The sequence below is a fragment of the Coccidioides posadasii genome, chromosome 2 (genome assembly GCF_018416015.2).
Source record: "Coccidioides posadasii str. Silveira chromosome 2, complete sequence".
Classification (NCBI taxonomy): Eukaryota; Fungi; Ascomycota; class Eurotiomycetes; order Onygenales; family Onygenaceae; genus Coccidioides; species Coccidioides posadasii.
The window spans coordinates 4,985,515-5,001,857 of NC_089408.1; the positions used below are offsets into that span (position 1 = coordinate 4,985,515).

Genomic DNA, 16,343 nt, shown 5'->3' on the forward strand with positions numbered 1-16,343 from the left:
CAGCCCGTACTGGGCCATACACGCGAGCAAAGCTATAACGACGTGTCATTGGCTGGTCCTTTACGGACTCTGAAACCCAAAAACCGATCTTTTCGATCACACAATTTCAGCCGGACCATGACGACGATCCCATTCTTACCACCTCCCAGTTCAAAACTTCGCGCGATAGGAGTCCGGTGTTGTCGTTATTTTGAACAAATCAGACACTACGCCCTCAGGTTCTAGGGTGCAACGATACTTCTCACTAATAGTCCTAGATCCACAAGCTTCTTCCCATGGCCGGTTGAGTCCATCCTGCTTTTGAGCGGCACAACGACGGATTCCATATAATACATGGCCAAATACAGCTACATGAGTCTTTTCATCCTAAAGCCTTTCTTTGTGACTTCCGAAAATTTCATATATGCATCCCGTCGGGCCGAACGAAGACGATGCTGAATCGGGAACTAAACAAGGCCGATCCCATTTTGCAAGGCGTCAGAAGGATACACCTCCAAAACGGAAGCAATCGCTTGACTCCGTGGCCCCTCGTAAACGTCGCTTGAGTGTCGAGTTCGACGGCGCGTTCACTATCGAAGATATATCTAACCAAGACTCTGGATACGATGCTGATCTTGAAGTGGTTTGGCCATATCAATACGAAGACGGGGGCGAGGAGGCAGAGCCCGGTTCAAAGCAACCGACGAATTCCAAATGGACAGGTCCGAAGCGGATAAACCACGATGATGTGTCACACAGTAAATTGATCGATTGGATGCGCTCCTTACGCTGTGACTCTGAAAACGACACTGCTCGTCTAAAGAAAAGCCGAAAGAGGAAATCGAGGCCTTCGTTGGATTCTTTACACCAAAGATCGTCTCTACGTTCCGGGAATCCGAATTTGAATCGTCAAGAATCTAAGAAGGCATTCCTTATGGCCAAGAGACCTAAAATGGAATATTCCGGCTTCGAGGCTAACACAGCCCTGGACCTTGACCCGATAAACCGCTTCTCAGATGGGCCCTTCATATCTGAAGCATCCGCACATTGGAACCATGAAAAGCACGAGTCAAGTGCCGTCGGGAGTGATTCTATGGATATTGACTGAGTCTCCTCGTGGGGTACGCAGTATTATGGCCTGCTTCCAATAGCTGAGACGAACGCCATTTAGCACTTTCACTTCTTCAGATCATCCACCCATAGAATAGAGTACTTCTCCGTGCAAGTCACTAATTTCTTGGCCATAAAAAGGCCAACATTCAAGTGTGAATCAAGATTATCCTCCTCAAGGGCTACGAGTTAAAGTCACGTGACATCCTGCTGGCCATCCATGACGTCAGAGGCCAACACCTCGATATTGAAAGACTGCCATTCCATGAGGTTTTTCCTTTTAATTGACAATGCTGAAAAGTGGTAAAATCCTGATCTCCTCGATGCTATACAATTGACATTTCTTTTCAAGTCCTGTTCCATTAGTTCATCGTATTTTTGCACAATGCCGACCAGAACATCAACTCGTCAAGCAGCCGTGAAAGCGAACGAGGCATTGCACCAAACTGCACGTGCAGCAACTAGAAGGGCATCTGGCAGCAAGCGGAAAGGCTCCACTGATGAGGGGGGGGCCAAGGTCAAACGTGGAAAGAAGGTGGGAGACGAGCCCCATGCTAAAGAGGAGGCTATTCCTGCAGACCAGCAGCCAAGCCAGCCCCCAAAGGACCAGTTGAAAAAGGCTGAGAAGCAGCAGAATGGACACGATATAAACGGAGATAAAAAGAAGGCATCTAGTGAAGGGAAGGAATTGCAGAAAGAAACCAAGGAGGAGGGTAAGGGAGGAGCAGCCACTCAACCAGAGACCGCAGTAAGAAGATCCGTAGACAGGGAAGAAGAAATACCATCGAACGTTTTGGAGAAGGGAATTATCTACTTCTTCTTTCGTTCACGTGTTGGTGTTGAAGAGCCAGAGAGTCTCGAAGACATTGCGCGGAGTTTTATTGTTCTGCGGCCTCTACCCCTAGGTGCGGAGCTAGGCAAAGGCCCGATTGGAGATGATCCTAATTGCCGACTTCTTGTCCTCCCAAAGAAACAATTGCCATCGTCTCCTCGTGAGCGGTACATGGGCTTCGTGGAGAAGGCGAATTCCACTCTCAAAACGATCAGAGAATCGTTTTTGGGCACGGAATACGAAACGAAAACTCAGGGACATCAGGAAGTTCCAAGCGCAACTCCTCTGGCCGAAGGTGTTTATGCAATTACATCCACAACTCGTAGTTCTCACCTGGCATACATTCTCACCATTCCTGGGGAACCATCCGAAATCCAGACAGATTTCGGCCTCAAGAAAAAGGCCTCTTTTGTTGTCAGCTCCAAAAGCCCGAAGTTTCCTGGGCCGTCGACGGCGCGGCTTCCAAAACCTCCGGAATACCCCCAGGAGTAAGTGTATTTCTGTGGTTATTCTTGAATCCAACATCTAACGCATGATAGGGTCTTGGATGGGTTTCGCGACCTCCGTTGGGTCCCTTTGGAGCCCAAGTTCATTAATTACCCTAATGCCCAATTCCTTATGATAGGAGAGGCACGAGGTGAACTTGGTAAAGGCGGTATGACTGAAAACAAACCGAGCGAAAAAGTAGAAGCTGGAGAAGAGCTTGAGCAGCTGGAGCATGAAAATGAAGTTCGAGCTTCTCCACTTCGAGGTAGGTTTCCGAGCGCCGCTGTTGTAAGGCGATATACTCATTCTTTTTTCGTAGATGATCACGCAGTCTTCGAAGATCTGGGAATGAGCTCAAAACAGTTTTCGTCCATGCCGACCACGTGGGAGTAAGGCGTTTAAAAGCCCTATAATTATCCCCTTGTATATTGAGTGCGGAAGAGTTGAACGGTCCTTACCAAACACGCTTAATGGGGACAAAATGGAAAATGAACTTAATATTTGTATAAATCCGGCGCGCTCTGACATATCATTTGACAATGCCACCCGGATCACTTATGGTCACATCGAAGCAGACGGGTTGATCTTAGCCATTAATAGGAGTAGAATAATAAGAAAATTCTCCGGGTAACCTCCGTCACGTATTTGGTACGTCGGAATGGCGGTAACTGCCGGCTCTATAAGTATGTAGTTAACTTCGCCTTTCAACTTTCAAGTCGAAATGATAGTGAGAGAGTCGAGCGAAGCGGCAGTACAATACTTTCACATTTACGGAGCACAGGGTGCAAGATTGGGCAGAGGAGAAATCAATGATGGCTTTTCAGGTCAACTCATCTTGTTGCCAGCGATGGGCAAAAAGAAAAAGAAACCATATCGCCAGCGCTCCACAACAGGTCCAACGTGACATCAAAAGCGAACATCATTGGGCCGGACAACATCCCCGTCCTTGACAGTGACATTGGGTGGAGCAAGGAAGACGGGTCGTGAGGGAAGAATATTTCCCAAGATACCTGCGCCCACTACCATTTACGATAGAACTCTAGATGCTACAGGGGTCCGGCTCGAGTGGTGCTCGGTTAGGACTCCAGACTTTTGGAATATTCGCCTAGATTGAGGGTCACTCCGAAGCCGACTTACAGGGGACGCGTTAGGCGCATTTCCTAAGGTATGTAGAAAGTACGGGAGCTCTTCTGGGGGGCAAAGAGACACGTGCAGTGTCCTTCTTCACCATACGGATCAATATGTAGCTAGTTGAAGCTCAAGAATGCTAGTTGCTCAAGGCGAATCAAAGTCCAATTTTGAGCTGCACAAGGCTCATTCCAAGCAAAAGAGCTCGCTGCCCTCGTCCCTCATAAAGGGGAACACATTTCCCAGAGCGGCCACTTTTTTCTTTTTTTTTAAAAAAAAAAAAAAAAAGGAAAAGCAAAGGAAAAGCACTCTGAACCCCGCTTGCCATTCCGACTGCAAAATGGCGCCGCTATGGAACTGTTCGTTGAGCTCTCTGCTCTGGTTTCTTTCCCTCTCAAATGCTGTGTCGGGTGGAAGGGTATATCCACCGAAAGATCTTCCAGTGGTGGGGGAAACAACCTGCGGCGGACATACATATCAATACCACGGTCTGGCGGGCTACGGAATCGTCCCTTCAGACGCGGTAGATAAATACGGTGATACACTCGGCGGTATCGGCAGCGCTATAGCTGTAGAGCAATCTTCGTGGCAGAGAAAACGAGATGGATCATACGAAGGTATTGCGTGGGCATTGCCAGACCGCGGCTGGTATGAAGACGAGCATCCCTTGCGAAGATAAGGCCTGTTCCACTAACATGGGAGTGTAGGAACACCAATGGTACCCTGAATGTGCAAGCAAGAGTCCAGAAATTGAGCTTGAAGCTTACTCTGGCACCCACGGCCAGCGCCGAAAACCCATCCAAACCAAATCTCCAAATAAAGTATCTCGACACGATTCTCCTCACAGGGCCAGATGGTACTCCTACCACTGGAATTGATGCCGACGCCACAGGATTTATTTCATTTCCGGGATTCCCTCCGTTACCAGGAGCGACCATCAATGGCGACGGGTTCGGTGGTGCAGGACCAGGTGGACGCCGTATCTCTTTAGATTGCGAAGGTCTTGCGTTGGGTCGTGATGGCTCATTTTGGGTTTCGGACGAATACGGTCCCTATGTCTATAAATTTTCGCGTCGCGGGCGGATGTTGCAAGCCATCCAACCGCCGGCTGCATACCTTCCTCGCCGTAACAACACACTTAGCTTCAGTGCTGCGTCACCCCCAATATATGACCCCGACCAAATACCTGTTCCCGAAGATCCTGAGTGCGGACGCAATAATAATCAAGGCTTTGAAGCCTTGACGATTTCGCCTGACGGGAAAAAACTCTTCGTTATGCTTCAGTCTGGCATGAACCAGGAAGGGGGGCCGAAGAAGCGGAATAGAAAGCAGGCGCGTTTGCTCGAATATGATATTTCTGGGAGGAAACAACGGTATGTGCATGAGTACGCGGTAACATTGCCAACCTATGTAGACTACACGGAGGAGAACCCCGAGAAGGCCACATTGGTTGCATCGCAATCGGAAATCCATTACCTTCCCACAGGAGATTTGATGATTCTGGCGCGGGATTCCGGCTTTGGCCATGGTCAATCAGAATCCCGCTCGGTGTATCGCCGGGCGGATATCATCTCTAAATCTCGACGGACGACAGACATCAAGTCGTACCAGTACGACAGAGTCAACGGCTCAATTGCATCGTCGACTGGAGTCCTAAAGGCAGGAATAAGGCCCGTTGAGTACTGCCCCTTTATCGACTACAACCTCGCTTCAGAGCTTGCGAAGTTTGGTCTCCATAACGGCGGTGAGCAAGATCGATTCCTGCTCAACGAGAAGTGGGAGAGTCTTGCGCTAGTTCCCGTCGATCGGAGGGATCGTCGACATCACAAAAAGCACGAATATTTCCTGATCAGTTTTAGTGATAACGACTATATCACCCAGAATGGTAAACGAGCTCTTTGGATCCTTGAGGTCAACAGTGCTGATCGTTCTTAGGCCGCCTTAACTTCGGCAAGTTTAAGTACGCAGACCAGTCTGGATTCAACCTGGAGACCCAGGCGTTAGTTTTCCATCTTTCCCTTTGATTTGACTTTCGCCATATTCTGGTGGGAGGTTCCACGTCCCAACTGTTGAAAGATGTATCTCAAGGAAGTTGATGTGCCGGGCATATTGAAGAGAGGAAAAGAAGATCAAAATAAATAAAGAGGTTATGTCGGAATTAGCCGACATGCTCTGTGGAGTTAGAGAAGCCTTTTTACAATTCGGGCATGAAAGCTTGCTTAGTCTACTTGACGCCCAGTGGTGCCAAGCGCTAAAAAGGGATCAAAATGATACTGTGTTGTCATCCCTTTTTCCCGGAGCACGCCGCCCTTGTGCTCCAGAGTCCTAGGTAAAAATGTCATTCCGGGCTGTAAAGCAGAACGTTCTGTGTATCAAGATAGGCACCCATTCTTTTAGCTATGATTCTTTATTGTGGGCTAAAGGCTGTGTGCGTGACAGATAAAGGTCAAGCACAACTTGCAAATCGGTTACAGATATGGGACATCACAAACCAAAATTAGGATTAGCGTGGTCATAAGTGTTACAAACAAACTTTCTGACACTGCATGGCCCTGATATGTAGTAATATTTCTCGCTGTTGATGGTTTATCCTTTCTGTCTGTCGACTTGCTGATTTCAGGAAGCTTAAGATCTTTCATGTGAGCATTTGCTTGCAAAAGGAGGGCTGATTCAGAATATCTGGATCTTAGTGATATTCATCATTGGTTTGAATGTGAAAGCTGTGGATCCCAAGACAACTACAGTACTTTAGTCAGTACTCCGTAAATAAAGACTTATTCTTCTAACCTCACAATCATCAGTAGCAAGAAGAAAGATTTCCAACTGGCTGCAATGTAACAACTACACAGAGAATTAAAAAGAATCTGAAAATCCTGAGAAGGCAGCGACAGAAGCAGCAATGCAGCACTATCTTCCTACTCGAAACCATCCCATCACACGCACCCATATGTTCTTGAGGGGGAGGTGGATAGCAAATAACCGTGGGGTTAGAGCAGAGAGAATATAGCATCAGTGATAAGAAATATTAGCACCAGAGCCACAGCGCCCACAAAATTTGTACAGTATAATGAGGGTGAATCCACTAATCTTATTCTATTTTAGTGGTGGAGCCCCGAGCAGCACCCGACAATATGGAGTGCTCTCTGCTGCTCTGATTTAGTTGGGATCGCGCGTCGCCGAATGGAGCATCCCATTCCGCCCAGTGGATGGATAGGCTTCAAGAGAAGCCTGGGGAGCCAGGAGCCTTAGAATTATTGTCCGAGGACCTTCGAAGGGAGGGGGAATATGGAGTTCCGGGCCGCAAGCACAATCACAGGAATGCAACCCCGCCATTCGGATTGTTGGTTGTATGAGACCGAAGAGCACGGAGGAGTAGCGAATGGAGAGCGGAGATACATCGGTAAGCTGTGGCAAAACCACAGGTTGCACTCCCAGCATAGTCATCCGATCGCTTCGTTTGTGCTTATTTTATCAGCTGGCAGGGAGTTACATAACTACGTGGGGGGCCCTGGATGATGATGTCTGGAGAATCCCACTACGAACTGGGTCGTCATGCTCCGAGAAAATTTATGACCAGGTCCCTGCGACTCCCTCCCACATTCAGTTGCGGTCAGCGAGCTTTGCGGAGGGCGTGTGGCTGGGAATGAGTTCGAGAGCGGAGCAAATCCTCGCACTAACACTGGAACTATTGATGCTTTTTTGGGTGTGAAGGTTTTTGTCTTCCGCAAGTTCCATAGTTACCCGGTTACCATACCCTTGCCGAGGGGCAGAAGCGACATGATAAAAGGATGTTTTAAACAGCCATCAGTCACCTCACTTATAGCAGACCCTAAGCAAGAGGCTGAAGGTGTAGCCGATGTATGCTCCGTATATGTATCTGTATGTGTCTTATATGCACGGGGGATCTATTTTAAAGGCCCGTGGAGTTTGCTGTTTCCAGCGACAGGCCCTGATCGTCGACCGACTGGACGAAGCGTGCGCCTGGGCTTCCCTTGGCACAGTGCATTGATTTATGTCGTCGCACGCCGCCTCGGGGTTCCGGGGCTGAGGATACGTTTGTTTCTCCCACGCATCCAATTATCGACGGCGAGGACCAGCGAAACCCGCCAAAAGAAACGAGGCCGCCGCCACGCCTGGAGAGATCTGGATGTGTGGATGTGGATGCTCTTTTGAATTTAGGTAGAAATACCATCCTCCACGTCTCTTTTCTCTCTGCTGTGAGAGGTTTACCAGTCGCTGGCGTCTCTGTGCCACTTCCGTCGCCCTGGCTCTGCAAACTTCGTGCTGTTGAACGCTCAGTGTTCCTCCCCACTCCGAGACCGCAGTGAAGTTTCTTTGTTTTCTCGGCCCCGTTTTCCCAGATCTTCATTTAAAAGCATACCACTATCTCTCCCACCTCCAAAAAATTCACATTTGTGTTCTCATCTGAACATCTGTGTTGCTTTGGGCTTTGGTTATTGCTGTATCCTTATCACCATCCTCGGGCCTTTTTCATGGTCTGTTGAACGAAACCCAGTCTCCGACTTTGCTGCTGTGTGTTTAGCCTGTCCGCATCGCCTGTGTCATTACGTCAACTCGGCCCTCAGCCATCCGTTTGCAAAGACCCGCGCAGAAAGCATCTTTAAGACACTTATTAATACGTACTTCTTATTATTCTTACCGACAGACACGGACGCGCGATGCCGTATTTGAAGATAAAGAAGTCGTTGTAGCATCCGAATCGGGGGTGTTTTGTTTCATCGACTGGGGATGACATTGATGGACCGACGACGACGCGCCCGAGTATCCCATTGTATGTACACGCCGCGATCATGCCTATCGACTATCTGGGGAAGATTGGTGACGGGAGCGGTGTCTTGACGTCGAGAAGGCAGAGAATGAAGCCGATTAGGTTTGCTCGTCCATGGTTGTCCCCGTCCGCTTATCATTTTATGCTCACCCCTGCGCCCGTTCAAAGGTCCCAATCATCGGGAAACTTCTTGGATCAGGATGACGTTCGTGCTGGTCCCGGACGCTTCTCGAGCTCTCTTCCATCTCTCAAAGACGCCTCGAACCCTTCCCCTTCCAAATACAGCACACGGTCATACAGATCCCCTTCTTCAACACACTCTGCACAAGCTGAGATGACCTTGGCCAGTGGGTATCGCTCCGACATGTTGGATAAGAAGGCTAGGAGTAAGCACAAGGTCCACATCCTTCCGCATCTCAAAAAGGACCGATCAACGTCTCTCGACCTGAATCTCACCGCCGTCGAAAACGAAGGACTGGGAATATACACGAACCTGGATAGAGACCAAAGATATGGCGATGCGTACGTCACTGCAACGCGCTTGGCGGGGTCAAACAGCCATCAACGCTCTATAAGCGGCAATTCCCAGGGCTCTGTGACTATGACAATGTCTGCTTCAACCAAGCCCGGGTCGCACTATGTTCATCCCATGCGCCAGACCCCGCGCCCTCGCACCCCAGTCAATCGCTCTCATCAAAACTCGATTACTGACAACTCCCCTGACACGCACCAGTTCCCTGATCTCGATGGCCAAGCGACCTCGAGTAATCGAGAACCCCCCAGACAATCTTCATCCCTAAACTCCAACATGGAATCGCGTCCCTCTTTCAACATTCACCGAGAGAATCCCACATTCCCCCACGCCGCGTCACAGACAAATGTCGGAAGAGCCTCCTCCTCGTTTAGCCGCCAAATGGACAACAATAGCGCGCGAGAAACAATATCGCCAATCTCTCGAAGCTCGCTTGAATTTCCATTCCGCTCTAAGAGCCGCCCAAGCACTACAGACCCCGTGGCGCGGGCAGCAGCCGTCCAGGCCGCCAGGCAGGCTTTTGAAGATCGTGAGGCCGCCAAGTCGCGTAAGCATGAGCAACGGAATATGAAAGCGCAAGATAAAGAGCTACGGCGGGAACAAAAAGAACAGCATGAAGGGTCGGGGAGGACCCCGCGCTTAACAGATTTTACGTTCCGAAACCACAGAAACAGTGAAAAGGCAGCCCATCACGAGGGATCCGCCCATGGTGATTCTGGATATTATTCAAGTAGTGGTGCGAGGTATGGGGGTGAGGGAGGAACGAAATTCGGGTTTAAAAGCCCAAAAACGGCGTGGCTTTTGTTTCTGACATGGCTTCGGACTCGGATCTTCAAGATGGGAAAGAAGATTAAAAGGATGAGCTAGAGACGTGTTACGCGTGACGGATGAATCTACGCCTTTGTGTTTTACGAGCCCCCCGACACTCGTCCTTGGTTTCGCCCTGGTTTGGCAGGAGGACACACATGGGGTTTATGGCGTTGGCTGAATGGTGCGATCGGAGTTATTCGTCGTTGAACTGGGATGTGCCTTTTGTTTTCTTTCTTTTTGCCGCTGTTTTTTTACCGCTGATTTCGTTTCTCTTCGTGGTCTTTCCTTTCCTTCCTGGCAATATATGTACGGGTTGCGAAGTTCCTGTCTATCATTTAAGAACTCCCTTGCCATGTATCTCTCGCTTTCGCGGAGGGAAATTGCTGATCGTTACATGGGGATGTCAGCCTCGAAAGGGGAGTATAAGGCAGCCACTTCGCTCTTGTTGTGCTCCTGCTTTATCGTGTTAGAATAGCATCTGCATCTGGAGAATCCATATTATTCTTTGAATTCAACGATCGTTTCCACGCTGCACGAAACCAGCTCCATGAGAGGCCATGATGCTTGTGCTGCCTTGCCGAGGTCCCCCCCCCGGAGGGCAAGCCGGCCAATCGATGATGCCATGACTGATTATATAATAAACGTCCAACGGCCGCCAAGGCCTTTCCGCAAGCAGCTAGTGCCATTATCACCTGACTCAACGGCCAGCCCGTGCTACGGCGGATCAAGCAACCTCTTCTTCCATCGCCAGCAAGGCATTACGGTGGACCACGCAGCCCAGGGATACGCCCATCAGCATAACCGCAAACATGGTGTACGATTGGGAGGACAAGCGAGACGCCTGTTACAGGATGTACATTGAAGAGAAAAAGTCTCTGGATGATATCATGGAGTATATGAAAACGTCGCATCAATTTGCACCGAGGTGTGTTTTGGCAATTTCCAAAAGAAGACATCGGCCCGGAGATTTCCCTGTTCCCCCCTTAAATCCGCAGATATAGGAGCACTACTGATAAGGAGACTTACTAACTTGTCTCTGCTCGTCTTTTTCCTGCCTCTCTATGTATCCAGTAAGCGAGCTTTCCAGACACAGTTTAAACGCTGGGGTTTCCCCTCGAAGCACAATCCTGCGCATAAAAGTCCGAACCTTGTGGCGCGAGTGAAAGAGCTATGGGAGAACAATGTTACGCAGCGGGATATGCTGCGAATTCTAAACGATGAAGGGTATATGATTGGGGAGCGTGGGTTGATGCGACTACGTGCAAAGAACAGATGGCTGCTGAGAGTCCCGAATGGCATGAAGTCGTACCGAGAGAGCGTTCCACCAACCGGCGCTGAAGAAGCGGCTCCATCTGACATTGGGACGACTCAGGGGGCTTCGGCGGATGCTCCCGGCGAACAAGCAGGTCCTGCGGTGCATCAGGCAGTTCCTTCGTCTTCTGATGCGGATATCATGGTGAAGAGACAAGAGAGACTGGCTCAACTGCGGGCAGAGAGTGACGAGAGATGGGCTACTAAGAAGCGACGGCGCCGCACTCGGGGTTGGGGAGGGTTGCCTGCCGACCCTCCTGGGCCCCCGCGCTTCCCATCCGAAACCACGCTTGATGAGAGTAAGAAATACCTGTGCCTGACCGATGTGACGTACCGAGAGATTCGTGATCAATTTCAGCGAATATGTGAGGAAGCTGGGTTTATCAAAAAGACGATTGCCGGGCCAGAGAAGTGGCAGGCAGCGAAGGATAGGCTGATACGGGAATCCCCACATCTGCAGACTATGTTTTGGGCAAATAATGTTCATGTGGAACTAAAGACGCTTGCGCTGGACGTTGTTTGCACCGATGTCACGAAACGAATGCGTACTTTAGAAACCAGGATGACCATAGCAGAGGCGAAGAACACTTTGGGGATTAACCCGGAGGAAAGCAGACAAATACGGAATGCTTTCTACGACGCACTGAGAGCTGATCATTTCACAAGCAAGATTGAAATGGGTGACGACCGTTGGAAGGAACTCAAACAGCGCTGGATTCAGGACTCTGACATTTTACAACGTATCCTTTCCCCAGGGCCAGCGGACCCTCAACATGCAGCCAAAGTTAAAGCAGTAGAAGTGCTCTGTCGAGATGTTATGAAACGCCTGCGAGACGATCAAGCTAAGCGTGATCCGAGCCTTCGACAGGCAACTCGACGGGGGCCTAATACCAGCCGAGCTCCTCGAGCTAGAACCTCCACCGCGGTTCCTAGTGGGGTTACTTCACTGGCATCTCAAGCGCTTGCATCGACTCGCATGGCTAGCGGCGAACTTGGCGGGATCCAGATAGATCCGTCACTGATCCAGGCCGCAACTAACGACCCTTCTTTCGCCATTCATCAGCAGCCAGCCGCGCAACCTTTCGATTTCTCCAGTCCAATCCTTAATTCACAGGCCCTTATACCAGTTCCTGTTTTCCTCCGCATCCACCCCCAGTCTCAGATCCATCAGAATGCTAAAACTTGGATCAGCAAGCTTAATACGCGGACTGTGGCTGAGCTGCGAATGCTTGCTTTAGTGAAGTTCAAAGATGCGCGTGTGGCGAGGATAGAAGGCACAGTGAGAGACGACGACGGGAGTGATATCTCCTTTCTCATTACCGAAGACCACGAATTGGATGCATATCTCACACATGTCCAAGGCCGGACAGCAACATTCTCCTTTGTTTTACAGCCGGCTCAGCAATGACCCTGGCAATTGAAAAAGTGAATTTCACCCTATTATTCAGAAGCACTTGTTGCACACTGTTACATTCATCCTCACGGCTGAATTTTCGGAGCCAGTTTTCCTGAAGTCTCAAATATCCATAGATTGGAAGACACCGCCTATACGGCTAAACTCCTGGCAAGCAACATACAACCCGACGAGTTTTGCATCTTCAGGGAAAATATACTGGCAACTAAGCGCCTGTTTAACAGGCATCTTGGCCGCGATAGCTTCAGTTGCGCACCATGTCGATGTCCAATCACCTTTATTCTCTGGGGAACGGAATAATGACTTCCTGGTCCCTTCCAACGATGCAGGGTCGCCGTTAGATCGCCTCGTTTCAAACTGGAAATCACACTTTAGCGCGCGCACAAGATGAGCGACGTCTTACGAGGAACTCTTACCTCAATTCTTATTATCCTTTCTCTCCAAATTTCAACCTCAAAGACTAGAATCTCTTCGTAGTCTGTTAGGCCAATAGAATATTCTATTAAGTTTGGAATATCTGTATATCCCATTGATTTCCTGCATCCTGACTGGTAGTCGAAACTTACGCCCAGAACTTCGTTGTTCCGGACATGTGCTACCATTTGGACCAACTTATCCACGCGGCTAGCCTGGTCTGTGATTTCGAAGAATAGCTTCTGAGCTTGGTCGAACGGAACATCGTGCTGAGGGATCAGGATAGGAGGCGGTATCGCAGGATTTACGAGTTGGATAACCGCTCGCACTCGGTCAAACGTGCCATTTAGAATCCATGAAATCGCTGTCTATTCGATAAAAGCCAAGTCAGCCTCACCGATATATAGTTATAACATAGTTATGGTGCATGTGCTGGGTTGTAAAAAGAACGCACTAAGTTTTCTCGCATATTTGACTGGTATTGCTGTTGCTTGTACTCTTCCAAAGAGATGTCAACGTTATCAGCCTTGAATATTTTATGCCGTTTCGATGAGCTATCAATTCGAATAGCAATCACTCTCCCAGGCTCCACGGGGTTTACTGTTCGATAGCATGGCTCTGTAGACAGCCAAACGGTTAAGCCCTCGATCCTCTCGCCTTGATCTAGCTCAAAGGTATCCAATTCATTCATCCACTGACCAACAATTGTAGGACAGTGCCATTCATTGTGATAGTCAAATCTTAAACCGGAGACATTACATGGGGTCCTGGAACGCCCCTCGGACCCTGTGGATGCCGTAATTCGGCGCACGCTTTCAAAAGGTGCGTAGGTGCAAAAGTCGCCCTGAGTTAGGACATTGATAGTAACGGCAAACATCTTGTCATATTCGACCTGAGATTCGCGTAGTTCTTGACTCAGGTCCCGAATACGTTTCGGTTCCGAAGATGAATGATTTTTGCTTGGGTGACCCTGGAGGCCAAGTTTTTGGAGAGTGTTGTCATCCGCCTAGTAGTTAATACGATCAATCCAAAAGGTCATTTCTATATACCTTCTAACCAAGAGGGTAACTCACATCCTTCGTGGCGATGAGCCCAGTAACCGAATAGTTTTTTGGCAACTCTAAAAGCTCAGAGTCTTTTTGCAAGTGAGGGAAGCGAGGGATTGCAGAAAACACAATATTCCGGCTGTAATTGGTACCAATCTGTGGAGAAGACAGGGTCAATAACTATAATGCCGAGCGTAGGAGAAGATGTGAGACTAACTTGGCAGCCACGCATCCTCTGTTCATAGCGGAACTCATAACCTAACACTTGGAGATTCGTAATTCGCTCACCCCCAGGGCCATCGATCACTGCAGAAAGCTCAGCCTCTCCTGTTTTTCCGAGGCTGAGAGTGTGCTTTTCAAAGACAAACGAGAACCCAACAACCGATTGAAAGTCAGAGACCATGTGGACTACGACTCTCTTTAACATTGGCAGCAGCCACCCATTCGAGCCTGCAAAGTTCATATCAATTATTGGTTCAAATGGACGCACATTCAAGGACGGCCTAAGAGGAGTTATCCGAATATTTCGAGAGTTTGGAACCATTGGGCTCCAAAGCCTTGATACGATACGGTTTGGTTCCTCAGCTGTATCTCCATTTTTGGCGACGAGTCCCAGCTCAATGATCTTATAGTGCTAATGTTGTACTGGTTAGTGAGGTAATTAGAGTGATATAATCGGTGATTCCACATACATCAAGACCTGCAATAATATCATACTCCGCTGAGCTTTCCAATTGAATGAGGCCTCTTGCTAGTCCTTCTCCTCTAAACTGTCCTGCCCATGGGGAAGAGGCTCCACTGCTATAGATAAACCTAATCCCTCTTAAACCGGTTGCTGAGAAGACAACTTCAAGTGTTCGAATTTCATCCTCATCTGGAAGTCGAATTATGGTTTCTCCTGGCATAAAATAGCCTATCTCAGAAGGAAACGCCGCAGCAGGTGACGAAGATGCGATTCTGATACCAGACACATATTTATTGTTTCCTATCTTGACAACTGAAATCCTGACTTCGTTGGGAAAATCAGGCTCCATAGTTCTGGTTGGAAATCGCGCGACCATGTATTCCACGGGGCGGCAGCCTTCCGTCAATTGATTCTGATAGTCTTGCGAAGCCAACTGTCCACCGAAAATACGGCTGATTCTCAAGTGAGATCCAAGCTGTTGTCTAGCTTGACTGTCAGAACAAACATATTCATATTTTGTCCTCGGGGTTATTCGAACACCATATGGCTGTCCTCGGATTCTGATCTTCACTTCCAGTAGGCGGGCCATCGGCTCAATAAGGCCCCTCACCCGCTTTCGATTGATCAGGCTTTTGCTGCCTGGAAGGGACTTGGATTTGTCGTTGAGATATTCGTCTACGCCTAAAAATAGCCGAAACCAATCCTCTTGTGACGTAGTAAAATCTGGGAATATGAAGTCCTGTTCATGTGGTACCATGAATCTGGTCTTCCAGAAAGACTGGGGCAATTCTTCCGGGGCAAGGAGTCGATAAAACGGCCTAGAGAGCAATCTAAGACCGAGCACATCTTTTAACGATAAATATGATGAAACCATATACAAAAGTTCCACTGGAAGATTTTCAAGTGGGGAAGTCCTCTCCCTGGGAGTGCTTGAATAGTCATGCTCGACCCCTTGTGCATGGAATTGTGAGGTTGAAACAAGATCTTTCAAATCTTCAAATGGGGGAACATAAGAAGGATCTGCGTAGAAAAGCAACGATAATTTAAATGGCTCTCCAGGAAAGGAGCGCTTTTGCATTTCAGTGGCGCCCGCATAATCATGGCCAAGGGAAAAAATCGAAAACCGAGGGCATTCTGTGGACCAAAAGAAGCGAAAAAGAGGTTTTATGATATCGGCCTCGTCAATATCTTGTAGGCAAGCAAGGAAGAGTCGCCAGCAAGCGTCATGAAAGCCATAACCCCAACAGGAGTCAGAGGTTCTGAATAATGTAATATCCACTGTTGGATTCTCGTCTTTGCATGATGATTTGCTATCAACAGGTGCTCGGAGGATGTTGCGTGAAGCCAGATATCCAACGCCTGTTAGCGCCACAGTGTCCGATGCTGTCCCTTTGACAAAGACTGAAAAGATAGTTGGCTTGACTGCACACAGTCATTCTTCAAAGACAGACTCACCTGCTCGTATCGCCGAGAACCAAAATGGACATTTAATGGGCGCAAAGGGTGTATAGTGGAGAATCACACCACAAAAGGGGCAATAGCTATCAGGTTGGGTATTTGGATATTGCAGCATGGTCAAACAGGTTGACTGGTTTAATCATCACAGCTGGCAAATGGCATCTGATATTTTTTAGCCATTAAGTGTCATAAAAGCAGTTTCCTGAGGGTAATGCTGGTGGTGCTGACATCCAGTTTGTGCAGCACCGAGCTCATCATTACTTAACTAATCTGCGACTAGGTTGGTGAACCATGGGAGCAACACACAAAACTAACCAGCAAAAAGCCAATCCCAATCCAATCACTTTGG

The 16,343-nt window shown here is 48.7% G+C and overlaps 6 protein-coding genes across 6 annotated transcripts; 5 read left to right on the forward strand and 1 right to left on the reverse strand.

Moving 5' to 3' along the window:
- The first annotated feature begins 126 nt into the window (after window positions 1–126).
- D8B26_004071 (uncharacterized protein) lies at window positions 127–1,185 on the forward strand. The gene has a single exon (XM_003067915.2). The coding sequence runs from the start codon at window positions 404–406 to the stop codon at window positions 1,085–1,087; it is 684 nt and encodes a 227-aa protein (XP_003067961.2). The 5' UTR covers window positions 127–403; the 3' UTR covers window positions 1,088–1,185.
- A 212-nt stretch (window positions 1,186–1,397) lies between these two features.
- Window positions 1,398–3,033, forward strand: D8B26_004072 (uncharacterized protein). The gene is made up of 3 exons (XM_003067914.2): window positions 1,398–2,409; window positions 2,461–2,672; window positions 2,727–3,033. Exons 1-3 carry the CDS (start codon window positions 1,475–1,477, stop codon window positions 2,798–2,800), a joined length of 1,221 nt encoding a protein of 406 aa, XP_003067960.2. The 5' UTR covers window positions 1,398–1,474; the 3' UTR covers window positions 2,801–3,033.
- An 842-nt stretch (window positions 3,034–3,875) lies between these two features.
- On the forward strand, window positions 3,876–5,559 carry D8B26_004073 (uncharacterized protein; the record flags this gene model as incomplete). The annotated part of the gene is made up of 3 exons (XM_003067913.2): window positions 3,876–4,183; window positions 4,243–5,420; window positions 5,471–5,559. 3 exons carry the CDS (start codon window positions 3,876–3,878, stop codon window positions 5,557–5,559), a joined length of 1,575 nt encoding a protein of 524 aa, XP_003067959.2.
- Window positions 5,560–7,969: 2,410 nt separating this feature from the next.
- On the forward strand, window positions 7,970–10,163 carry D8B26_004074 (uncharacterized protein). The gene is made up of 2 exons (XM_066124356.1): window positions 7,970–8,426; window positions 8,493–10,163. Exons 1-2 carry the CDS (start codon window positions 8,347–8,349, stop codon window positions 9,721–9,723), a joined length of 1,311 nt encoding a protein of 436 aa, XP_065980437.1. The 5' UTR covers window positions 7,970–8,346; the 3' UTR covers window positions 9,724–10,163.
- A 312-nt stretch (window positions 10,164–10,475) lies between these two features.
- D8B26_004075 (uncharacterized protein) lies at window positions 10,476–12,385 on the forward strand (the record flags this gene model as incomplete). Its single annotated transcript, XM_003067911.2, has 2 exons — window positions 10,476–10,591; window positions 10,738–12,385. The coding sequence occupies 2 exons, from the start codon at window positions 10,476–10,478 to the stop codon at window positions 12,383–12,385; spliced, it is 1,764 nt and encodes a 587-aa protein (XP_003067957.1).
- Window positions 10,764–16,109, reverse strand: D8B26_004076 (uncharacterized protein; the record flags this gene model as incomplete). The annotated part of the gene is made up of 7 exons (XM_003067910.2): window positions 10,764–12,748; window positions 12,808–13,173; window positions 13,260–13,811; window positions 13,879–14,007; window positions 14,069–14,485; window positions 14,544–15,937; window positions 15,992–16,109. The coding sequence occupies 7 exons, from the start codon at window positions 16,107–16,109 to the stop codon at window positions 12,494–12,496; spliced, it is 3,231 nt and encodes a 1,076-aa protein (XP_003067956.2). The 3' UTR covers window positions 10,764–12,493.
- Window positions 16,110–16,343: the final 234 nt, after the last annotated feature.

Excerpts from the sequence above, each read along its gene's own strand:
- D8B26_004071 (XM_003067915.2), top strand. The coding sequence starts at position 404 with ATGCATCCCGTCGGGCCGAACGAAGACGATGCTGAATCGGGAACTAAA.
- D8B26_004072 (XM_003067914.2), top strand. The coding sequence starts at position 1,475 with ATGCCGACCAGAACATCAACTCGTCAAGCAGCCGTGAAAGCGAACGAG. Across the intron at positions 2,410-2,460 it reads CCTCCGGAATACCCCCAGGA|GGTCTTGGATGGGTTTCGCG; the intron begins GTAAGTGTATTT and ends AACGCATGATAG. Across the intron at positions 2,673-2,726 it reads TCGAGCTTCTCCACTTCGAG|ATGATCACGCAGTCTTCGAA; the intron begins GTAGGTTTCCGA and ends CTTTTTTCGTAG.
- D8B26_004074 (XM_066124356.1), top strand. The coding sequence starts at position 8,347 with ATGCCTATCGACTATCTGGGGAAGATTGGTGACGGGAGCGGTGTCTTG. Across the intron at positions 8,427-8,492 it reads CAGAGAATGAAGCCGATTAG|GTCCCAATCATCGGGAAACT; the intron begins GTTTGCTCGTCC and ends GCCCGTTCAAAG.